Source organism: Doryrhamphus excisus, linkage group LG7 (assembly GCF_037039965.1).
Source record: "Doryrhamphus excisus strain RoL-2023G ecotype Guam linkage group LG7, RoL_Dexc_Guam_v1.1, whole genome shotgun sequence".
In the NCBI taxonomy this organism is placed as follows: domain Eukaryota; kingdom Metazoa; phylum Chordata; class Actinopteri; order Syngnathiformes; family Syngnathidae; genus Doryrhamphus; species Doryrhamphus excisus.
Genome location: NC_136363.1, coordinates 115,398 through 140,001, shown reverse-complemented (window position 1 = coordinate 140,001; position 24,604 = coordinate 115,398). Strand labels below are relative to the sequence as shown.

Sequence of the window (24,604 nt, the reverse complement as noted above, 5' to 3'; positions counted from 1 at the left end):
ATTATTAAAAGAAAAGGTTTCCAAAGCTTATTTAAGAAGTTGAAAGTATTTGGTAAAAAGCTATATATAAGCCATATATATATATATATAAGCTATATATATAATCAATAGGCCGTATCGCAAAGCTGAAATGAACCTTTCGTCAAATCCACGTGGACTTTGAACATACTCCATCCTTACGGCTTGGTGTGGAGAGCATCATCACTGCCACTCCAGCAATAAGGTTTCCTTCTTTCCCCGGGCATGGTGCCACCGGTAGATTTCACGTGCTTTCAGGAGCACAGCGTGGTGTCGGGCGGGCAACAAAAGCCGGGTGAGATCGGGCTGATTGTCGGGCTCCGGGGGCTTTCAGGGGGGTGGCTGTGAGCGGCGATACCAGCGTGTGGTATGCTAACAGCGGGCCGGGAGACGCTGGATGCAAAGCAGGCACATTTGCAACACACAAGCCAGCGTCCCGCACAACGAGGCCTCCACCCCCCTATCCCGAACCCACACCCCGTTGACGTGTGCGAGACTCATCAGAGAGGGTGTGGCGCCTTCACTCAAACATCCGCCCTGAAGGCTTCTTTTGTCGTTATCCAAGGTGCTCCCGAAAGTCAAATCTCTCCCGGTTAGCAACGCAAGTCTCACCGAGCAAATGTAAAGAGGAATTGACAGGTTTAAGGTACACTGTGTGCATGAAAGATCAGCAATCATCGCGGAAAGGGGCTAGGATAGTGTGCCATCTAGTGTGCCATCTAGTGTGCTATCTAGTGTGCTTGAACCGTCTCTGGTCTCTGAGTTACTGAACAAAATCAAATCAAGTCATTGACAGGGCAGACTTCTTGAATCTGACTAACCATTATGATTACGTGAGAACAATCTTTGAAATAATCAACTATTAAATATTGTGTAAATGGGATGCAAACTTGTTAAAGGTTTCCATATTTGTTGTGGTGTATATTAAAAACCGAGGATTTGTATAGAAAGAGTTGCAACAGTGATGAAATGGTATCTTTCAAGCTATTTCGCAACTAGCAGGTAAGGTAAATGTTATAGTTAAAAAAACAACAGTCAAACAAAGGGGGAATATTTAACCTGCAACACCGTGCTGACCTGGAACAACTTCCGGGTCGACGGTCATCGACCGGCTGATGCAAACGCCAGCAACAGGGCGGCACTTTCCAAACAATGAAGGTTAACAGTCATCTTTTGCCAATTAAAACATTTCACTGGAACCAACTAGTGCTTTTAGCAGCTTTACGCAGCTTTGTCGTTCCCATCGGAACGGTCAGCAATATGAAAAAGTCTTTTTTCAACCCTACAAATGTGTCCTCCCGCCCCCTGCTGGTCATAAAATGAAACAAAAATGAACACAAAATCGTCCAAATGTGAGGGGAATGCTTGAGTGTGTTTAATCTTACAATTTCAAATCGTGTCCACAACAATAAAGTAGCTAGCACAAACAGCTAAGTATAAAACCAGCACCACAATTTAAGAGCAGGTTGCACCATCTTTGGCTTGTTAAAAGTTCAAATCAAGATTTGAAGCAGTAGAAAAGGAATGAATGAAAAGTAGTCTCATGAAAGTTTACTAAAAGAAGTATTCACTGTTACGCCCTCGTTCCTGATTCAAAGCAACCACTTCACTCATTGCTTCCAAAGGCTGCAGGATGTCTTCTTCAAAACAACATAGAAGGTGGTCGTACTTCCACACATCATACTTGCTTTGTGTCCAACGTCCAAGGCATAGTGCGCTCCACGGGACATGTCCCACACACAACCAGGCAAAACAACAGCTAAAATGCCAAAAAGGCTGGAAATACAAACACAGATCCGTCTGTCCATCCATCCTCCTTCCCGTGTCAAGCTTTTCTTGTGTAATGTTTTGGAGTAATTACGTAAGAAATATGTTTCGTCGTGGACATTTTGACCTGCATTAGAAGCCACCAAAGAAAGCTGACCCCGCTTCAAGTGTTGCTGTGGTGAGAAAAGAGAAGATGATGCTAACTCAAGCTTCCTGCAGGAAAAGTATCATCGAGCATCTCGTTGGTGGAGAGTGGCAACCCGGTGCTGTGTTCACGTGGACACTGGGCGGCTGCTCTTCCTCTCAGCTCCTCCCTCGTCTTCCTCCGCCACGGCCCACGCTTGGATGTCGCCGCTGCCAAACAGAGCGTAGACGAAGGCACCGCCCACATTGATGGCGGCGGAGACCTGGAAGACTTTCCTCCAGCCTGCCATGGTGTGCTGGCGACCACAGAGCAACAAGACTTATTTCTTCCCCCAAGGACATGCAAGCCTCTTTTTTACAAAAAAAGACGTACGTCCTCAGTGAAATATCCTGTCACGATGGGGGCGACGACACCGGGAACGGTGCCGAACATGTTGGTGATTCCCAGGAGGAAGCCAGCGTACCTGCCCAGGAGACACGGGCTTCAGTCTGACACATGTACCGTGGAGGTCTGCACCCACCTCGGGGCGATGTCTATCTGGTTGAGGAAGACCCCGGGCGCGCTGGTGCCCGCTGTGGCCGACGAGAGCGTGAGGAAGGTGACGGTGAGGACGTGGTCGCAGCCGGCGTAGGCCAGCGCCAGCAGGAAGCCGGCAGGAGGAAGCATACCTGCAGAGAGGGACGCGGTGGAGGCAGGAAGGCGGAGCAGGAAGGCGGAGCAGGAAGGCGGAGCATAAAGCCAGCCGTGAGCTTTATTGTACCTGTCAGCGTAAAGAGCTTGCGTACGGTCGTGACGCTGAACACCTTCCTCTCGATGAGGCTGTCAGCCAAGATGCCGGTGAGCAAGGAGCCCATCCAGGACGCCAGGTAGGGCAGAGCGGACAGGAAGCCATTCTGGAGAAACGTAAACAACCGCAATGCAAGCAAGTCATCTCACCGGCACACACCCAGTGCAAAATTACGAAAAAAAAAATAGGTCCGTCTGACTTGCTTCATGAAACAGCGCCACTTCCACTCCGCCGTGCTACGCCGTGCTACGCCGTGCTACGCCGTGCTACGCCGTGCTACGCCGTGCTACGCCGTGCTACGCCGTGCTACGCCGTGCTACGCCGTGCTACGCCGTGCTACGCCGTGCTACGCCGTGCTACGCCGTGCTACGCCGTGCTACGCCGTGCTACGCCGTGCTACGCCGTGCTACGCCGTGCTACGCCGTGCTACGCCGTGCTACGCCGTGCTACGCCGTGCTACGCCGTGCTACGCCGTGCTACGCCGTGCTACGCCGTGCTACGCCGTGCTGCCTCATTCAGGGGCAAAGCTCACCGACTTGAGGTCAAAGTGCAGGATGTTGTTCATGTAGGTGGGCAGGGAGGTGAGCAGCGTGTAGAAGGACCAGTTGAAGCACATCTGCGTGACGACGATGGCCCACAGCGGCACTGACGTCATCATGCGTAGAAGCGGCACCGACCAGCCGTGGCCCCCACCCTGCCAGTTTCACAAGCATCAACAGGAGCGTAAAAAGCAGCGCCAGTGGGGGCTTGTTTACCTGGTTCCCCACGGAGGAGACAATGTAATCTCTCTCCTCCTGGCTGATGCGCTTGTGGGTGCGGGGGTCGTCTGACACCAGCATGAACCAGAGGACCGCCCACATGCAGCCGGCGCCCCCTGGAGGAGATGCAGAAAGGAGGACTGTTAACATGAAAAACCCATTTGATGGGAAATGACAGCGAGCTTCACCACAAAGGTAGAAGACGGCGGGCCAGCCCAGCGCCTGGCAGAGGAAGCCGGTCAGAGGCAGAGCCACGAAGGCTCCGAAGTTGGACCCGGACCCCGAGAGCGTGATGAGACGAGAGCGCTCCAGAGGCGGAGCCCAGTGGGCCCACATGGCCATCATGGCTGGGAACGTCACACCCTGCAAAAACATGGGAGGCCATGCAATGGGGAGCTTTGATGGACTTATAGGGGATCCCAATCCGTATGTGAAACATATTTCTTTCCCTTTTCTGTGCACCCTCGCGAGGATAAGTGGTAGAAAATGAATGAACGAATGAATGAATATCCCAATTTTTGTCAGTGGCGCAGTCCGGCGCACCCACGCCTCTCTGCCCCTCCCACCGGCACAAGTGGCAAAGAGTGCAGAGGGTTTAACACAGCAGAGTGTAATCTCAACCACTCAAACGAACGCCAGGGCCCACTGGACTGCGCATCCCCACTTAGACCGCCTCACGGGACACGTCGTCTCTTCCGTCAAACACAGCAGCAGGCTAATCCAGGCTAATCCAGGCTAAGACAGGCTAAAACAGGCTAAACCAGGCTAAACCAGGCGAATCCAGCCTTCGTGCTTGAGAGCCACCTGCGTTCCCGCTCCGTCATGACAAACAGGACAAGCTTTCATGGTGTATCTCTTCCTCGTCCTCCTTGCATGGACTCCATCTTTTCGTTAAGAATAAAGGGCAAGGGGGGCATCGTTTCCCTAAATAAATGCCCCCCCCAAAAACCAAAATTTGAAATTTTAGAAGTGAAGACAGACAAATGACAGCTCCACCCATCACAAATAAAGGGCCGTACTTGTGGCCACGTTCAGGTGTGCTACAGTGTGCTTACAAACAAGGCCAAACAGGTCGCGGCAAATTTATTTCTGGCGGTCCAAACGTATTTGTGGTGGGCCCCCACAAATAAGTGCATGATGAATGAATGCGTGTGAATATTTGGGAAGAAGACCACACACTGACCTCCCCCAGGCCCTCCAGCGCTCGCAGGGCAAACAGCCAGTAGGGCCCCCACTGGGCGGCCAGCGGGGTGAGGATGGTGAGAGCAGCGGTGCCCAGGACACCCAAACCGAGGAAGATGCTCCCTCCGTAATGGCCCGACAGGTAACCACCGGGGATCTGTGTGCACAGGTAGCCAAAGAAGAAAGCCCCCAGAAGCCAGCCTTGAGTCTCCGAGTCCCACGGGTACTGGGGGGTCTGGGCGTGTAGAAAAGGATGCATCATCTGTATTTGTTTAAACGCTGCATTGTGCCGCCCATCGGCATTACCCCGTCAGGCTGCTCAAACGCCCCACTGCTGTTCTCCGACCCGGCAGGAAGCGGACAGGCGTGGGTGACAGAGCTGTTGCGGCCCAGCCCGGCATCAGAGGTGTTCACCATGGCCACCATGGCCACGCTGAGGTTGACGCGCAGGCCGTAGACCACGGTGAAGCCCAGGAACATCAGGATGGCCAGATTGAAGCGAGCCGAGCAACACCGAGGAGGAACTGGAGGAGGATGGGAGCTGTTAGCTTGTTGCTGGCGTTTGAGCTAGCGCAGGGCTTCTTTAGCGCACCCGTGTCATCGCGGAGGAGCGGCTCCACGTCTTCGCTCTCGTCAGGAGAGGCTGCGTTGATGGAGCAGCTGTTTGGCGGTGGCATGGCGGCATCAAGACAGTCCTGGAGGGGAATCACTGAGCCATCGCGTGCGTGGGAAAGATGCTGGCGGCAGACAAAATGGATGTGACATCATTTCAATATTTCAACAGAGTTCATGGCGGTTAGTCACACGTCGCTCCATCGACTGGCGCAGAAACCAACAACTTTAGGATCAATCAGCACACATCACTCAATCAATCACGTACAAGAAGGAAAGAAGAAAGACAAAAGGTGACCTACTTCCTAGATATGTTCCATGTATGCTACATATAGAGGAACCACGTGACCTGTCTGTGGTTCCATCATGACATTTTTCTCCTTGCCTTGCAGAAACAAATGCACTACACTATCATCCGTACATTTGCTCTGGAGTGTGGCCTTTACGGTCTACTCCAAATCCAAAGTTCAACAGAATTTAGCAAGTCAAATAACGACCAAAAGAGCCCAAGGCAGCAAACTTCAGAACAACTGGAAGAAAGTCAGAGTTTGTATCTTATCTTGCATCCTCCAAATAGGGACTTTGGAGCAAAAGAATGAATCCTTGGAGGTCCTTGGCATTTAGCCTGAACTAACCCCCGTGATGCCCCCGCTACTTCATGATGTCTTGTCTTCAAATGTCTTGGTACTTCATGAAAAAATAACATTCATCCAATACACGCCGAAAGCGAGTCCACGTAAAACTAGCTAGCTGCACCTTCGCTAATACCGCCTTCAAAAAAATGTGAAGGGATAAAAGTTAGCAATGAACTTACATTGACGTTACATGTGAGTCGCTAAAGGGAAAGAAACACATTCGAGTCTTGTCGACTCCATGAAAACATTTTGACACGACTCGGCTTTGTTTTCCTGTCTCAACCGAGCACGAGTCACAGCAGCGATGACGTAGACGGGGCGTTTTGCGGAAGCGAAGACCATAGAAAGGACTACAAAAATGGCCGTTCTTGACTCCACTGTGGTTCGTGTACAACTGCGCAGCATCACACCGGAGGCTGTTGCCAGTGTTTGTATGTACGTTCTTTATTTACCAATCAAGAGCCTCATAATATTTCAAAATAAATATCGTCAATATGTCCTTTAATTTTTTTACTGTTATTTCGGCGGAAAAGCTATTGACATGGCAACGAATCCATCACGGCGTTTTCTCCTTGTCTGGCAAGCAGTCGTCTCTGTTTTGTTTTGTTCGTTGGTCGCTTTTCCAGGCGACAAAAAGTGACTTAAAGGAAGTTCTTCATGGATCATAGCAAGATAAAGACTGTTTTCGAGTACATTAGTCCACAAAAGAAAAAGTTTGCCACCCGCATACACACAGACACACACAGAAGAGTATCTTTTGTAGTTCAACTTTGTCTCTTAATATTTCATTTGGGCGTGCAAGGACACAATCCATCCAAAGATATCGCCGTGGATTTCCGTGGATTGTATTTCTACAACTGTAGCATGTTGCAGCATCCGTGCCACTTTATGAGGAGGCGGCTGAACCGAAATAACATCCAGCGACAACAAAAGTGGCTCAAAGGCACAGTGTCGAGTCATCGTGTGTGTCTTTGCACCATTTGGCCACTTGATGGCACTGTTGGCTGTCCCGCCCACAGCCTACGTCAGGTCTTCTCGTGAGGGCACGTGCATGGTGTCACCCGTCAAAATGGCCACCAGAGAGCGGCAGACGAGCCCTAAATCTGTAGGTCGGTAGGTGCCCGCCTGCAGCCGCTGCCCCCGCTGCTGGCCGCCGATACCCGCCTGTTGGGGGAGGACGCGGCGGGGCTGTTGCTGTTGCGACTCTGTCGAGAGCCAGAGCTCAGATCGCCGCCAGATTCCGGGCTCTGCGCCCCGCCGGGCCTCCTCACACTGTCCGACCTGGAGAACAGGTTCCTCGCTCGGGGCCCCGGTGCACCACGCTGCTTGGTGGAGCCGCCCTGGTAGGAGTCTCCACTGTCTGAGGTGTTGCCCTCAGGCACCGTGGAGCAGTTCCACTGTGGACCAGGCCTCCTGGACTTGCGGGCCATGGCAGATAGGACGGTGCCCGAGGTGGAGTGCGGCTCTGGGAGCGTGGGATACTCGTCCTGGTCCTCCTCGGGTTCCTCCTGGTTGTCGCCTTGTGGGGAGCGGGTGTCGCTGCTGGTGTTGTTTGAGTTTTGATCCGTGGGGCTGGGGACGCCCTCCTTGCTGGCACCCGGCTTGGCGCCCGGATCGTCCTGGATGGGAACAAAGGCGGAGGAGGCATTGAGCAGCGGGTAGTTGGGCCCGTTGCCTTGCTTCTCCAGCAGCAGCGTGTAGCTGCTGGGCGCTGTGGGGATGGTGGTCTTCCGGCCCACCGAGGTGCCCACGCAGACCTGGTGCACCACCGAGTTCTTTTTGTACTTGTTGACGTAGTAGTCATCCAGTTCCTCCTTGATATGCGGGTAGTAGTCCTGGATGCCCTTCTTCAGCTTCTTGTAGCCCAGGTGCATGATCTCCAGCAGGCTGAGGAACAAGGAGATGCAGGCGATCACCTGCATGAACATCATGAACACCGTCTTCTCGGTGGGCCGGGACACGAAGCAGTCCACCACGTTGGGGCAGGGCTCCCGCTCGCACTTGTACAGGGGGCTCAGGCGGTGCCCGTAGAGGAGGAACTGGCCCATCATGAAGCTGACCTCCACCACCGAGCGGGTGACGATGTGCGCCACGTAGGTACACAAGAGCGAGCCCCTCAGTGGCGCCTTGTTCAGCTTGCCCTGCTCCAGCTGCCTCATCTCCTTCTCGATACGCCGCCGCGCCTCCGCCAGCTCCGTGTCCACCGCCTCCAGCTCTCGCCGCAGCGCCACCTTCTTGCAGTGGCGCTCCTTCTCCAGGGCGCGCAGCTGGTAGATGGCGTGGCCCATGTAGACCAGCGAGGGCGAGGACACAAAGATGACCTGCAGCACCCAGTAGCGGATGAGCGAGATGGGGAAGGCCTGGTCGTAACAAACGTTGCGGCAGCCTGGCTGCTCCGTGTTGCAGATGAAGTCCGACTGCTCGTCGTTCCACACGTCCTCGGCGGCCACGCCCAACACCAGCATGCGGAATATGAACAGGATGGTCAGCCAGATCTTGCCCACCATGGTGGAGTGGATGTGCACCTCCTCCAAGATGCCTCCCAGGAAGTTCCAGTCACCCATTCTCGCTTTTTGGCTTACATGAGAAGACCTACAAGGATGGAGAAGAACAGATGTTACCTCCAAAAACAGACTCTATTGTTCTACTGTCTTATGGTGACATAGAATGGCTGCCAAGCCAACGGCAGGCAGCATCCTCCATCTTCCATCCTCCATCTTCCACCACCCACTCTCCATCCTTCATCCTCCATCTTCCACCACCCACTCTCCATCCTTCATCCTCCATCTTCCACCACCCTCTCTCCATCCTTCATCCTCCATCTTCCATCCTCCACCACCCACTCTCCATCCTTCATCCTCCATCTTCCACCACCCACTCTCCATCCTTCATCCTCCATCTTCCACCACCCACTCTCCATCCTTCATCCTCCATCTTCCATCCTCCACCACCCATTCTCCATCCTCCATCTTCCACCACCCATTCTCCCTCCTCCACCACCCATTCTCCATCCTCCACCTTCCACCCCCACCCGTGGCTTATTCTGTGCAGCTTCTGTACACCCCATATAGAAGCAGAAGGTTGAGGAAAGGTGAAGAAGTTGTGGGACATTTCAGCACGGATTGTACATTTCAGTTGAGCTTCAGCATTGTTTGGCACGTCCTCTCCAACAGCTTCATCAGTCAATCGATTTGATTTTACAATTTACAATATCCTGAGGGCCAATAAAAGACCAAAACAAGCTGCGGGCTGAAAATGGCTTCCTGGTGCCACTTTGGACACCCCAGGTGCAGACCAAAGTTGCGCCCTGAGAAGATAAGGGACACACACGGAAGCATACGTCTATCCAGAGATGAAGAACGACGACGTGTGAAGTGAAGAAGTGAAGGCCAAAATCATCCAACCTCCGAGCTCTCCATCGTGCCCCGAGACAGCATTACGATGAGAGTCCAAAACTCACCTTTCAGACTGGAAGGGTTGTCTCTTTCCAGTCCAAGCGCTACCAAAGCCAAGGACGGAGCACCACCATGCCGGCCCGGACCGTCGCTGCTGAAAGCCGGACAAAACTAACTAATGATCCGTGCCAGCTTCTAGCCAGAGAACAATCGATAGGTGCCGAGCTCTGCTCCTATTTCCCTCGCAGCCAACACCAGCTGGAAAAACATCTCGCTTCCTTCCAGCTTCCATCTACTGCTTGAAGATAGCCTTCCGTCATGGAAGACCCCCAGGAACGCAGTCACCACCTTTGCATCAAAACATCACACAAAATATCACAACTCGGCTCCCGTTCTTCCTTTCCATTCAAATTCTCCGCTGGAACGCTCTCCCTCACCGATCATTCGCTCATCCATTTTCTACCGCTTATCCTCACCAGGGTCGGAGGGGGTGCTGGAGCCTATCCCAGCTGTCTTGGGGCAAGAGGTGGGGTCCACCCTGCACTGGTGGCCAGCCAATCCCACAGACAACCATTCATACCTATGGACAATTTGGAGCGGCCTAACCTAGCACGTGTTTGGAACGGGGGAGGAAACCGGAGTACCCGAAGAAAAGCCACGCATGCACGGGGAGAACATGCAAACTCCACACAGAGATGGCCGAGGGTGGAATTGAACTCGGGTCTCCTAGCTGTGAGGCCTGCATGCTGACCAACGTGCACCTTCCAGCAGGTCCTGTTGTGGCCCTGCTCATGTGAAGGCACTCATAGGCGGCGGCGTCTCGCTTGTGACATAACATTTTTAAATAAAGCAACATTCCTTTTGCTTTTTAAACAATTACTTTTCATTTACATTCACTTTTCCAGTGTCCGTCAAAATGACATACACGTTCTTCATGGCCAACAAGTCCTTCTGTCAGCATGGCATGGACCTTCCAAATAAGCTAGTCATTTATTCTTCTCTTCCCCGTGAGTGATGGAGGCCATCATGTCAACACGGTGGAATTGACATCATTTTGGTCGATGGTGTGTGTCCCATTTCACGCATGGCCGCCCCCCACCCCCGCAGCCATCCCCATTAAAAAAGAAAATCAATGGGTAGGATTTGCTTTGTGCAGGAAGAGATGTGATGACACAAGAAAGGTTTATTTCAGGCAGAGTTTATTATTAAAGAGAAAGGCGTCTTCCTGTCCCAGATAAAACATACACTTTCGCCACCATCCAGCCGCAAGAGAACTTGGTGAAGTTGATCGCAAAGAAAAGAAATTGGCAGAGAGAGAGATGGGTGACTGAGCTTTCATGGAAGGTAAGTCATTGAATGAAAAGAAAAAAAGGAAGATGTAAAATACCTGTACTAAAAGTGGATGCTAAGTACTTTCAAAGTAAAGCTGGGAGAAAAAAAAAAAAGATTCCTGGCAACAGCACCCCCCTCTCTCCACCAGGTGACAAAAAACATCCAAATGTTGTCAAGTGTCCGTGTGATGTTCCACTCACGTAAAAAAGAACTAAAGATCAAACTCCATCCCACCACGCCTCTCCTAGCGTCCTCCTGACTTGCGTCCCGCCCAGGAGCGGGAGCGCGAGCTCGACCGTGATGCGGAGCGGGACCTGGAGCGGGACGGGGAGCGGGTCGGCCGGGCGTCTTCATCTGCGTAGTTGGATGCCGACGCTGGCTTGGCGGACTCGTGGGGGGACATGGACCTGGAGGCTGACCTTCCTTTGGACTCCCGCTGAGGCCTCTGAGGTCTGGATCTCAACACAAACATCAAAAAGGCTCAAAAAGGACAAAAGGCTCCCCGTCCATCCTTGATGACACCTCTTTGATTCCACAGCCCACTTTGGCATCATTTCCAACCTTCTAGTTCACATTCTAACACAGCCCTTAGACAGGAAATGACACTCCCACCACATCTAACATAGCCTAACACGGACAGGAAGTGACATCATTTCAAGATGCAATAAAAGGTCATCCAAGCATTATTTCCACCCCTGGTGGCCAACATAAACACTGCATGCATAATTCAATACTGCAAGAGGCGCTCATGCTCCGAGGTGGTCGCCATCTTGGGTACGTATGTGATGACGGTACGAGGAAGGTGGTTACCTTTCATCATCGCGACCTCTGCTTCCTCCTCGTCCGTACTGGTGTCCCCGAGATCTGCAGATGCAGCATTTCTTCATCAGACATGACCAAGCGGGCATGAAATGGTGAGCTCATACGCAAACGTACTCTCGTGGGCTCTCGGAGCGCCGGCGGCAGCGGCGGTCGTAGGAGGGGCTACGCGACCTGTAGCGCTCGTAGCTGCGGCTGCGTGAGCGCCTGCGCCGGCTGTCGCGATCGTAGTCGTCGTAGCGGGACGACCTGCCCGGGGAGCGCCGCTCCTTGGTTTTCATCTGATTGGGCGCTAGTGGTAAAAACGACAAATACAAGGTATGTTGGTGCTGCAGAGCCATGCCAAAGATTTTACCACAGGGAGCTCTCACTCTTTCGATCCCCCTGAGCAAACTGGATCTCGATCTGGCGGCCGCACACCCACTTCCTGTCCAGGCTATGGAGTGCATCCTCTGCATCACGCACGTCCTCAAACATGCTGAGTAGTTAAGGTTTTGCACCAACGCCATTTCTCTTGGAGATGAATCATGTACGTAGCTAGCTAGCTAGCATGAACATCCTGGCTTTACGTTAGCTTAGCTGGGGTTAAGGAGACCTACACAGCCCTCACATTTCAAACATTTTTATCACACCAAGTCTTAAGGAGTAGATTTTAGAGTAGTCAGTGGACAATGAAATATCTGCCAACATAAGAGACTCTGGTCTAGCCTGCAGTCAGGGCGGCGGCGGTAGCGTCACGGTGCTTGGCGGTAGCCAACACGCTTCCATAAACAGCCGCACGTGTCAAGGAAGTACATGGCGTGCGCCTGTGCGGCTCCACCGAGGAGCAGTGCAGCGAGGAAAAGGAAGTGAAAATGATCATGAGAAGGGAGGGAGAGAAGAAAGGCCCCCACGGTGATGGATTCAGCACGCCGTTCCAAGGAGATGAGAAGAGTCTTTTTAATTTGTAGCTAGAGGTTCCGTCTACTCCTTTGTGATCCTCAGGGCACCTGTACGTGCACCCGACTACTCAAGTGGAGTATGGTCTGTGTGGATAAAAGTGTTGGTGAAATGTGAGGCTTTTAGGGAGATTTGGAAAAGACAAATCATTTCACAACAATCTCTGATTCAACTCCATCTGATTTGGGAAAAGTTGCTGATTTGTCTTGGCAGGATACAAAACTTATTCGGACTTGTTACCTTGCTTGACTTCATCTTGACCTTTAAGCTCTTTAATCGACTCCCACAGAGAGCGACTTGGGTTCCCCGCTTGACTCTTTGCTTTAAACACTTTCTCTGCTTTTGCCGAGCTCTGTCTCCGTTCCCTTTATCCTCTTCATGCTTTATTCTCTCCCAAACCTTTTCCCCTCCCTGTTCCTGCAGGTCTGTGCGCCTGGTCTTTACCGCTACGCTACACGGGTCTTTGTTACTCTTTGTGGCCGCTTTCCACAACGGGATGCTTTTACATTTTCTGAAGCGATAACAGAGAAATGATATGAAGGTTAGATAGTTAAGCAGATGAGGTGCAAGAAAACATCACAAATCTTCTCGGGTGGCCATTTGTTAGCAGGAGCACAGAAAGGATATTGAATGTATGCAAATCCTCTTGGTTGACGGGTATAGAAGTCAAGTGGGATGTAGACATCAACTACTGGCCCATAGCGGCCAAATTCACGCCGCAAATCCTCAGGCCTGAACACCGTAAATACAAATGTAACTCAGGCGGCCATCACTCCATCAATGAGCTTCAAGGGGCAGTTCACCGCATTGTCTTACCTGGATGCCAGCTTCCATGTTAACACTTTCATTACCATTTTGGGTGAACTGCCTCTTTTTGTCTCACACTCACATTAATAAATAAAAAAAAAGGCCCAATATTGCAGTGAATTGAAGTGAAAAATAAAATGTCTATAAAATATTTGCAATTGCCAATGAAATAGACCGTGCAGCTTTGGAAATAACGATCAAATCAAATTGTGACCAATCTGTGAATCCAAAACACATGGCTAGATTCTATGCACGGTCGTCCGTTTAGATACAATACAAAAATAGATCATATGCTATCATGACAAAGAAAACAAAGAGTAAACAGTATCAGTCAAATGCGTGTACTTTATATTTTCATACGTCACATGTCTGAGACGACCGCCAACGTGAGATTGGGGCCTCTGCTAGCCGGCTAGGCTAACTATCTAGCAAGCGTCAACTTTTAGTCGACGGCAAATTTGGACTCACCTGGACTCGTCAGATATGTTTCTGACAAACAAGGACGTGTTCGGGGGACGCATGTATCTGGCCATGGGGCTGAACCTTCCTGTTTGGAGCTTGTTTTAGTGAGGAGCGGCAGAAGCGTGCGCTTGCTAAATGCGGATGGAGCTCTTCTTCGGTGCTCGCCGCAATGCAGTCGAGGCAAGCGGCGACGCCCCCACAGGTCTTAATTGGTATTACACCGATAAGGGAAACAAGAACCGCCGCTTTGTTTGATGGGTAACCATTTATCATCTTTATTCGGTTATCATCTTTACTGGTAGATGCATCTTACACTTGTTTGCTTCTGCTGGTGTAAGTGACAGCGCCGACTGTGATGGTCTAAAAAAAGAAAAAGAAGAGAACCTTCAGTTTTACGGCAATGTCACCCATGCACTTACCAAAAGGATCATCTTTACACACCTCAACCAAGTCCTCCCCTTGTATTTCCCGGACGGAAGTGAACTTGTCACTCTCAGTGATCAGCTTCCCGTTGTCTTCTCGGACAGTGCACTGGAGGTCATGAGGACACAAAAAAACAAGAGCTCATCCCAAAAGCCACATGTAACCTCAGCCAACCAAATGGACTGACTTTCATTTTCCTCCCGTCCATTGCCGTCATGTCACACTCCCTCCCGACACTGAGTGAGTTGGTTACGGTGAAGTTGGGGGTCTTGAGCGTGAAGGTGTAATCTTTCCCTTTCTGCTCAATGACGATCAGCGGCCTCACCTTCTTCCGCATCCTGACCACCATTTGAGGGGCGCCTCCAAGACACAGCATTCATTGGTTTGCGCAGGAAGCATCATCCTTTCAAGGTCATCAGCGGTGCAGAGATTCTTACCCATTGCTTCGAGGAGGCCTTCAAGGTTTTCCTCCCAATAAAGCTGCCAGCTGCCGCTGAGGTCCATGGCTGCTGCCATCCGTGTTCGTGTCTCCTTCCTCCTGTGGTTGTCATGATGTTGGTTGGCACGTAGGGGAATTGAACCTCCCTGTTGTTTGAGCCGCAGGTCTACAGGACTGCTTTTCACACTTGAAATACAAACCTTTATTTTCATGACAAATGACTTCCATTCTGCTGCAAATAGAAAAATACTCTGGCACAAACGCAAACAAGCAGGCAGCTTGAGCTCGGGCAGTGTAGATAGGCGTGATGCTGAAGGCCACTCTAGCGTACGTCATGAGGAACATCCAACGCTAAAGTGGACTTCATTGCTTTCTTTTTTCAAAGTGAATGAGGTCCCTGAGGAAAAACACGCATTCGCAGTCATGCAGCCATGTTTTGGTGTTTTGGAAATCAAAGTGTTCTTTGGTGGCCACTATGCTTGTGCTTGGAAGGGTAAACTCCACCCCTTTGGTGCCTGTAGCGATTGAAAACAAGCACACACCGAGCGAAGAATAAATAAAGCTTGGGATGGGATGCATTCAGGCTCCTCTGACCATCATGGTGGCCATCTGCTAGTTGGGACCAGGGTCGCTGAGACGGCGCAGGACTGTCAGCTGCTCCTCCTCACCGTGGTCGGACGCACGCTGGGACTTGTTCAGCAGGGTGACGGCGTCAGGGGAGCTCGGGTCCGAGCGTGGCGCTGGGTCTCTGTCGCCGTCGTCGTACGTGTAGACCCGGTGTTCTAGTGGTGACGACACACGCCTACGTTAGGGCCTCGGACACACATCACGCCATGTACGTGAAAACAAGGACAGACCTGGCTCGAAGGCCACTCTCCTCACCGAGGGGATCTCCGGGCGCTTGGCGGGCACGGTCAGATAGTGGCTCATCTGTCCACGCAAAGCAGCACGGAAACATCAGATGCTCGTACGCACATGCTTTGCATTTTACGTTAGCTCCACAAACATCCATTAGGGCCTCCAATTCAGGCTTTCCCACAGGGCTGGAATCTATCTGTGGCACTCGCCAATCAGCACATCCTTTGTTTAACTGGCAGTGACGCATGCAGAAAACCTGCTTACCGCCTTCTACATACGCTTTATACCGTGACATGAAGTAACAGCCCTACTGTCATCTTTACACAATATTAGGGCTTCATTTCCTCACGTTATGGTGGCTTTATCCCCAATAATATGGCTTCATTTCCTCACATTACGGTGGCTTTATTCCCTAATATTATGGCTTTATTTCCTCACATTACGGTGGCTTTATCCCCAATAATATGGCTTTATTCCCTAATATTATGGCTTTATTTCCTCACATTACGGTGGCTTTATCCCCAATAATATGGCTTTATTCCCTAATATTATGGCTTTATTCCCCAATAATATGGCTTCATTTCCTCACATTACGGTGGCTTTATTCCCTAATATTATGGCTTTATTTCCTCACATTACGGTGGCTTTATCCCCAATAATATGGCTTTATTCCCTAATATTATGGCTTTATTTCCTCACATTACGGTGGCTTTATCCCCAATAATATGGCTTTATTCCCTAATATTATGGCTTTATTCCCCAATAATATGGCTTCATTTCCTCACATTACGGTGGCTTTATTCCCTAATATTATGGCTTTATTTCCTCACATTACGGTGGCTTTATCCCCAATAATATGGCTTTATTCCCTAATATTATGGCTTTATTTCCTCACATTACGGTGGCTTTATCCCCAATAATATGGCTTTATTCCCTAATATTATGGCTTTATTTCCTCACATTACGGTGGCTTTATTCCCCAATAATATGGCTTCATTTCCTCACATTACAGTGGCTTTATTCCCTAATATTATGGTTTTATTTCCTCACATTACGGTGGCTTTATTCCCCAATAATATGGCTTTATTCCCTAATATTATGGCTTTATTTCCTCACATTACGGTGGCTTTATTCCCCAATAATATGGCTTCATTTCCTCACATTACGGTGGCTTTATTCCCTAATATTATGGTTTTATTTCCTCACATTACGGTGGCTTTATTCCCCAATAATATGGCTTTATTCCCTAATATTATGGCTTTATTTCCTCACATTACGGTGGCTTTATTCCCCAATAATATGGCTTCATTTCCTCACATTACGGTGGCTTTATTCCCCATTAAGAAGCAACGTTTAGGTCAGAGGATGTGAACTGGACGGATGATGCTCAGAAGAGGTCGGAGGGAAGTGCTGATGAGTGGGCGAGGCCACATGAGACCAAGCGTGAGAGAGCGAAGCCGTGAAGGTGAAGGTGCTGGATGACGTACGTGAGGATTGCCTTCAAGCACTCACCCTCCTCTCCATCTCCACTCGCTGCTTCCTGAAGCGAACCTCGCTTACGTCTTCATCTTCAAAGGGGTCAATCATGAGGTCGTGTCTGCTGTAAGAGCGAAGCTGAGGACACACAAACACACACACACAGCAGGTGTGAAAGCTGCGGTGCGCTGCAGCAGGCAGTGACATCATCCTACCCTCTGTCTGTTCTTCTGCATGTTGGTGTGCAGCATCTTTCGGATTTCCTTCTCACGATTCCTGGAGACGTTTGTTCTACGTCTGGACGGCCCTTTGGGTTCCACGTTGCTGAGGCAGACACACACGCGTGACCACACATACGCAGCCTGGCCAGCAGAGGGCGGTCCTCCCTTCCACGTGCACACAAGCAAGAAACGCCCCGTCCGATACTTACGCCACAATCAAGGGCGGCCTGAAGGCGGCAGCGCCGCCCTCCACCATCATCATGGCCTGCTTCATCTCCATCTTGTTGTAGAAGGACAGCAGCTGCGGCTCGGTGGAGCGCTCGCCGGCAATCAGCCACTTCTTCACGTAGGCCTTGTTGAAGCGGCTCAGCCTGAGAGCGGCACAACCCACGCACATCAACTCTTAACAAGTCTCCAAATCCAGCTTCCCGCCATCCGGGTGTATTACGGTAATGACTAGCATGACTGATGTATAACAGCTCGTACTTGTCTTTCCAGTGGTGATGCCCATAATGACCACAGATGCCTTCAATTCCTGTAAGGAGATGATCCAGGAACTACAGACAGAAGGAGCTTGGACCATCTGCTCTGCATCGTTTATCACTGACACACCATTGGTGGCTTTTTTCATCACCTCACCTGCGTGTGGATCTCCTCGTTAAAGGAGCCGTCACTTTCCTTCTTCTTCTTGACTTCCAGAAGCTCCACCAGAGGCCTGATGGTCATCCCCTGATGGAGCAGACCGCACACAAAGCACCTCTTCTTCATCACAGGACACCAACACCAAGTCAAAGGCATTTCACACACCAGAGGGAAAAACCAGGAGCACCACCCACTGAAACGTTGGAGATACTTCACGTCCACTGCATGCCAGCTGCATGCCAGCTGCATGCCAGCTGCATGCCAGCTGCATGCCAGCTGCATGCCAGCTGCACGACTGTACAAGCTGAATATGAGTGACATCCACCTTTCCTCATTCTGGCTTTTGTCCTCATCATACTCCCGATTTATTCTCCTAAAACTGCAGCATGTTTCCTCATTAGAATTCAACCTTCAACTTCATATTTTCAACTTTTTCAACTCGACTTTACTCTGCTAGCATCTTCCGAAATAAACCTGCTGTTTGTTTCTCTCAATATCAGCCCTTTAAAGAATGAGAAATAAGAAACAAGACATAAGAAATAGAGCCTCGGGTCGCACTTTCGACACTGGCCTTCTTTTATCTGTGGCGGCCTGCCGTGAATAAATTGGGACTGCCACAGATAGATTGAGCACGAGCTTGGAAATGAAGCCAGTGTGACGGGGCCGTAGATCGTCATTGCAAGTGTGTACAGTAGGGGGCATGGTGTCTCTGCTTTAACCTGCTCTGCCAGAGAAGAAGAACACATAGCAGGAGGGACCAGTGGTCATTGTGCTAACTTGACGATGAGAAACCACCACGAACAGATTGCAGTCCTGTGGGAAGCGTGGGTCGTTCTCACCTGAACAAAGACGGTGAAGAAGATGAGGGTGATGATAGCGGTGAGGAAGAGGTGCTTCATCCTGTTGTCGGTCAGCAGGAAGCCCAAAGAGAAGGCGATGGCGCCTCGCAGGCCGCCGTAGGCTACGATGAACTGGTCCTTCTTGCTCAGCTTGACGATGCGGAACTTGTTGATGACCAACGTGAGCCCGATGACGCCTGAAATGCACGCCGTTTCATAACGGGCTTAGACCTTGAAGGAATCATCTATAAATCTCACCCAGCACTCTGGACAACAGGCACAGGACCACCGTCACGACGACGAAGGTCCAGTTCCAGGCATGGGGCCCGGCTACGGTGGAGACGCCGAGGAAGATAAAGATGAGCGTTTCGCTCACGCTGCTCCACATCTTCAGGAAGTACTTGATGGTGGTGTAGGACTTGTGGGAGATGTTGGCCTCCACGTATGGCCGCATCACCACGCCACACGCGATCAACCTTCAAGAAAAACGCTTTCAGTGGATGGCATAATGCCCCCCCCCCCCAACAACAAAAGCAACACTCACGACATGATGCCCGACAGGTGGAAGACCTCCGCCGACAGGTAGGCCATGTAGCTGTAGAGGAACACGAAGAGGGGCTCGATGACGCGCGAGTGCGACGTGAAGCGCGACGTGAAGGCGCCCAGGATGCCGTAGATACCGCCCACCAGCACGCCCCCACAGGACACCACCAGGAAGCACAGCACCCCCAGGAGTGCGTCGGCCACTGTCACCACGCCCGCGTGGGAAAACTCCTCAAACAGGTGATACAACACCTGTAGCCAAAAACACAACATTTACTATCCATACTCCATCACATGATACAACACCTGTAGCCAAAAACACAACATTTACTATCCATACTCCATCACATGATACAACACCTGTAGCCAAAAACACAACATTTACTATCCATACTCCATCACATGATACAACACCTGTAGCCAAAAACACAACATTTACTATCCATACTCCATCACATGATACAACACCTGTAGCCAAAAACACAACATTTACTATCCATACTCCATCACATGATACAACACCTGTAGCCAAAACATAACAATATTTACTATCCTCATCATGATACAACACCTGTAGCCAAAACATAACAATATTTACTATCCTCATCATGATACAACACCTGTAACCAAAACATAACAATATTTACTATCCTTACTCCATCACATGATACAACACCTGTAGCCAAAACACAACAATATTTACTATCCTCATCATGATACAACACCTGTAACCAAAACATAACAATATTTACTATCCTTACTCCATCACATGATACAACACCTGTAGCCAAAAGATAACAATATTTACTATCCTCATTATGATACAACACCTGTAGCCAAAACATAACAATATTTACTATCCTCATCATGATACAACACCTGTAACCAAAACATAACAATATTTACTATCCTTACTCCATCACATGATACAACACCTGTAGCCAAAAACACAACATTTGCTATCCTTACTCCATCACATGATACAACACCTGTAGCAAAAAACACAACATTTGCTATCCTTACTCCATCACATGATACAACACCTGTAACCAAAACATAACAATATTTACTATCCTTACTCCATCACATGATACAACACCTGTAGCCAAAAACACAACATTTGCTATCCTTACTCCATCATCCTGTAGGCTTGACTTTTGGTAAGTATAAATGATGAATACAAGTTATAGGAACAAAAGACGTATGGAATACAATGAGAAATCACGTCAATAATGAAAAACACATCAAACATGGCATCTTGAAGTTGTTCAAGAGGTTCAAGTTGATGTCAAAAGACGCACCACAGTGACGGCGTCGTTGAGCAGCGACTCTCCAAAGACCAGGATGTGCAGCAGCTCGTTGATGTGGATCTCCTCAAAGACGGCCAGCACGGCCACGGGATCCACGGCCGACACGATGGCTCCAAACAGCAGGCAGGACAGAAGGTCCACGCCGGCCAGCTGGGCGCCCTCCAGACGGCACACGCCGTACATGGCCCCGCCGATGAAGAAGGCGTTCCACAGTGTGCCCACCACCGCAAACACCAGGATGGTGCCCAGGTTCTCCATGAAGGGGCGGATGGGCAGGAAGTAGCCGGCGTCCAGGATGATGGGGGGCAGCAGGTAGAGGAAGAAGAGCTTGGTGTCCAGGAAGGGCGCCGTCTCCCGGATGGCCTTGATGACACCGCCCACCAGGAGGCCGACGAATATCAGCAGGCAGCTCTCCGGAACCACGTTGGACACTCTGGGAATGATGTGGAAGCCTGAGGAGAAACCAAACACTCTCAGACAAGAGAAGCTCACAACGAAAACCACCTCCTTCCCCTGGGCTTCACTACACATCTTCAAATGAAGCTCTGCCAGATGTAAGTCAGTCGGCTCCGCACGTGTCTTCAGCTAAAAGGCTAGCCTAGCATGAAATGTTGGCACTTTAGCTCACATAGCTACAGTATGCTAGCACCGCTAACATTTGATTGAGCACCAAAGATGAGGAAAAGCCATCATCACTTTTCCAACAAGAGGTGCTAACACTCTCACAAAACAAAAAGCATCTGTCCCAGGCTTCGCTGTACATCGAAAAATGTCCATCGTCAGCTTGATCACATTTTTCTTCAGCAGATAGGCTAGTCCAGCATGATGTCGCTGTTCCAATGTGAGTGGGTGTGGTGGACTGGCTGAAGCGGGCATTCTCGGCCCCCACCCCCCCTCCCATAGGGGGCCATTTTGCACTCTGTTATCGAGCCGCATTAGAGCAGGAAGTTGGAGCGGCCCTCAGAGACGGCAGCCGGACGGACAGATAAGACCACGCAGACCCTCAGCAGCATCTCTACAAGCCGGCTTGCTGAGATATTCACATTTCAGTACCAAATGGAGGTGTGGCTTGTGCTAAAAGGTCAAAGGAAGACTTCTATAAGCGTCCCCAACAGCTGCGTCCACTCCCATCACGTCTACGGTCGCCGTTTCCCATTTTTAGCACCCGCTCATTCTTTTTTCTTTTCTTGGGTTGGTCTTGTACACGGAACGCACGCGTGGAACAGCGGCTGACCTGCTGGCCATACTCCCATCCTACTGGTGCCACCATCACTACATGATTACCGTCTACACGCCTCATACTCCCATCCTACTGGTGCCACCATCACTACATGATTACCGTCTACACGCCTCATACTCCCATCCTACTGGTGCCACCATCACTACATGATTACCTTCTACACGCCTCATACTCCCATCCTACTGGTGCCACCATCACTACATGATTACCGTCTACACGCCTCATACTCCCATCCCACTGGTGCCACCATCACTACATGATTACCGTCTACACGCCTCATACTCCCATCCTACTGGTGCCACCATCACTACATGATTACCGTCTACACGCCTCATACTCCCATCCTACTGGTGCCACCATCACTACATGATTACCGTCTACACGCCTCATACTCCCATCCTACTGGTGCCACCATCACTACATGATTACCTTCTACACGCCTCATACTCCCATCCTACTGGTGCCACCATCACTACATGATTACCGTCTACACGCCTCATACTCCCATCCCACTGGTGCCACCATCACTACATGATTACCGTCTACACGCCTCATACTCCCATCCTACTGGTGGCCTAACACTACCTGAACATTTACATGGCATTTATGGAAAGTGTTTTCAAACTCTCATTTTCAATATGGAGTGGAAACCTCATATAGAGTGATACAAATACGATAGCTAGTATATGAAGGTATATGGAGTGATACAAATACGATAGCTAGTATATGAAGGTATATGGAGTGATACAAATACGATAGCTAGTATATGAAGGTATATGGAGTGATACATATACGATAGCTAGTATATGAAGGTATATGGAGTGATACATATACGATAGCTAGTATATGAAGGTATATGGAGTGATACATATACGATAGCTAGTATATGAAGGTATATGGAGTGATACATACACGATAGCTAGTATATGAAAGTATATGGAGTGATACATATACGATAGCTAGTATATGATACATATATGATAGCTAGTATATGAAGGTATATGGAGTGATACATATATGATAGCTAGTATATGAAGGTATATGGAGTGATACATATATGATAGCTAGTATATGATACATATATGATAGCTAGTATATGAAGGTATATGGAGTGATACATATATGATAGCTAGTATATGAAGGTATATGGAGTGATACATATATGATAGCTAGTATATGATACATATACGATAGCTAGTATATGAAAGTATATGGAGTGATACATACACGATAGCTAGTATATGAAAGTATATGGAGTGATACATACACGATAGCTAGTATATGAAAGTATATGGAGTGATACAAATATGCGAATGTGTCCTTATGCATGGCAGTTATTTTCTCCGTTGAACATCCCCAAACTATTTGTAAAGTTTTTGGAGAAGCCCAGGCGAATAATGCTCGTGCAGCAACACGTGCAGTGACGTCACACGTCAGTCACGCGAAGGAGACACTCACCGAGCTTCATGAGGAGAGCCAACAGGATCCATAGCGAGATCTCAAAGGGCGTCCTGACGTGCTCGTAGTTGAACGCCAACACCGGAAAAGGCTTCCTGTGGGCGGACGAGTGGTTCCGGTGATGATCCGGTGGGGTTTCCTCTCCATCAGCTTGGGTGCCGTTGATCTGCGCACCGAGGCCCGCGCTGGCGCTGACGCGTGCCGCGAAAAGGAACAGCAGGAGGATCGACAGGCTCGGGTGCGGAGGGGCCATGTTGGGATGAGGCAGCCGGCCGCCTCTGGTCTGCTGCTGGTGATGATGATGATGATGAGGAAGAGGAGGAGGAGGAGAAGAAGACAGCACGAGGATGATGACAGGAGCTCCGCGCCCTGCACTTTTACGCACAACCTTTTACGCGCGTGGGTGGAGACATAAACAAACAAAATGTCATCAAGCTGCTTATCAGTCCAGTAGATGAGGTGAGCCTCACGTGCAACTCCTGCAGTGACACCTGCTGGACTGGAGGAATGCAGGAACCCGGCCTACAGTAGCCATAGCATCCATACTAAGTCATCCATACTAAGTCGTCCACAGCATCCACACTTAGTCACCCACAGCATCCATACTAAGTCATCCATACTAAATCATCCATACTAAGTCGTTCATGCAAAATCATCCATACTAAATCATCCACACGAAGTCATCCATGCAAAATCATCCATACTAAGTCATCCATAGCATCCACACTAAGTCACCCAGAGCAACCATACTAAGTCATCCACAGCATCCACATTAAGTTATCCACAGTATCCATACTAAGTAATCCATAGCATCCACACTAAGTCATCCACAGCATCCACGCTTAGTCATCCACAGCAACCATATCAAGTCATCCTCAGCATCCACACTAAGTCATCCATCCTAAGTCATCCACAGCATCCATACTAAGTCATCCACAGCATCCACACTTAGTCATCCATACCAAGTCATCCACAGCATCCATACTGAGGCTAGTATCGGTTTCGGGGATATACTTTTTTCTTCAACACAGGAGGGCCATATTTACTCGCTGTGGGATTGATACCAAACCTGGCAGTATCGACCGCTCCCAGCAGACACTACTTCCTGTGCACAAGGAGTGCAGACTGTATACTGTACAGTACTTGATTAAGTATCTGCTGTTTTCCCAGCGAGGACGCATCAGTCTGCAGTTTCCATTTTCCATCACTCATGAAAAATGAATGCTTCATGCTTTCCACCAGGCTGCATACTCAACATGCTCGTGCATACCAGTGGTAAAAGTCTGCACGCCAACTATTTCTAGATGACAATTCCTCTTCCTCGTGTTGATAGTATCCATCCTTTCTCACATTTCAGCTCTTTTGAAACATGTGGCAAAATAAAAAAACCTGAAAAATCCTGAAAAAGGGTGAAGTTGATAATATTTGTCACAAAGCTTTTTTTTCTTCAACTCTCCCAACCTTCTTGCATTCTGTCCTTTTTCAGTATGTGGCCCT

At 49.8% G+C, this 24,604-nt stretch overlaps 5 protein-coding genes across 7 annotated transcripts; all 5 read right to left on the bottom strand.

Annotated features, from left to right (window-relative positions):
* Positions 1-1,371: 1,371 nt before the first annotated feature.
* On the bottom strand, positions 1,372-6,267 carry LOC131102387 (sialin). Of its 2 annotated transcripts, none has more exons than XM_058048028.2 (11): positions 6,084-6,267; positions 5,250-5,394; positions 4,964-5,181; positions 4,659-4,892; positions 3,664-3,838; positions 3,473-3,591; positions 3,250-3,411; positions 2,691-2,823; positions 2,451-2,598; positions 2,303-2,393; positions 1,372-2,225 (listed from the first exon to the last, which is right to left on the bottom strand). In XM_058048028.2, the coding sequence occupies exons 2-11, from the start codon at positions 5,332-5,334 to the stop codon at positions 2,058-2,060; spliced, it is 1,533 nt and encodes a 510-aa protein (XP_057904011.2). In that variant the 5' UTR covers positions 5,335-5,394; positions 6,084-6,267; the 3' UTR covers positions 1,372-2,057. The 2 variants fall into 2 exon arrangements, with proteins under 2 accessions (XP_057904011.2, XP_057904012.2); XM_058048029.2 differs by lacking the exon at positions 6,084-6,267 and adding an exon at positions 5,572-5,778.
* Positions 6,268-6,329: 62 nt separating this feature from the next.
* gja9b (gap junction protein alpha 9b) lies at positions 6,330-9,678 on the bottom strand. The gene is made up of 2 exons (XM_078791778.1): positions 9,365-9,678; positions 6,330-8,496 (listed from the first exon to the last, which is right to left on the bottom strand). The coding sequence occupies exon 2, from the start codon at positions 8,466-8,468 to the stop codon at positions 7,002-7,004; it is 1,467 nt and encodes a 488-aa protein (XP_078647904.1). The 5' UTR covers positions 8,469-8,496; positions 9,365-9,678; the 3' UTR covers positions 6,330-7,001.
* Positions 9,679-10,454: 776 nt separating this feature from the next.
* On the bottom strand, positions 10,455-13,820 carry LOC131102389 (uncharacterized). Of its 2 annotated transcripts, none has more exons than XM_058048032.2 (6): positions 13,665-13,820; positions 13,017-13,121; positions 11,822-11,925; positions 11,568-11,742; positions 11,442-11,495; positions 10,455-11,083 (listed from the first exon to the last, which is right to left on the bottom strand). In XM_058048032.2, the coding sequence occupies exons 1-6, from the start codon at positions 13,727-13,729 to the stop codon at positions 10,876-10,878; spliced, it is 711 nt and encodes a 236-aa protein (XP_057904015.2). In that variant the 5' UTR covers positions 13,730-13,820; the 3' UTR covers positions 10,455-10,875. The 2 variants fall into 2 exon arrangements, with proteins under 2 accessions (XP_057904015.2, XP_057904014.2); XM_058048031.2 differs by having other exon boundaries at positions 10,457-11,089.
* A 130-nt stretch (positions 13,821-13,950) lies between these two features.
* On the bottom strand, positions 13,951-14,597 carry LOC131102196 (fatty acid-binding protein, liver-like). The gene is made up of 4 exons (XM_078792552.1): positions 14,519-14,597; positions 14,269-14,441; positions 14,078-14,189; positions 13,951-14,018 (listed from the first exon to the last, which is right to left on the bottom strand). The coding sequence occupies exons 1-4, from the start codon at positions 14,595-14,597 to the stop codon at positions 13,951-13,953; spliced, it is 432 nt and encodes a 143-aa protein (XP_078648678.1).
* slc9a1b (solute carrier family 9 member A1b) lies at positions 14,293-24,509 on the bottom strand. The gene is made up of 13 exons (XM_058048022.2): positions 23,108-24,509; positions 20,401-20,861; positions 19,101-19,351; positions 18,815-19,032; positions 18,557-18,753; positions 17,715-17,804; positions 17,562-17,632; positions 17,285-17,446; positions 17,070-17,178; positions 16,891-16,992; positions 15,378-15,450; positions 14,519-15,302; positions 14,293-14,441 (listed from the first exon to the last, which is right to left on the bottom strand). Exons 1-12 carry the CDS (start codon positions 23,358-23,360, stop codon positions 15,133-15,135), a joined length of 2,157 nt encoding a protein of 718 aa, XP_057904005.2. The 5' UTR covers positions 23,361-24,509; the 3' UTR covers positions 14,293-14,441; positions 14,519-15,132.
* Positions 24,510-24,604: the final 95 nt, after the last annotated feature.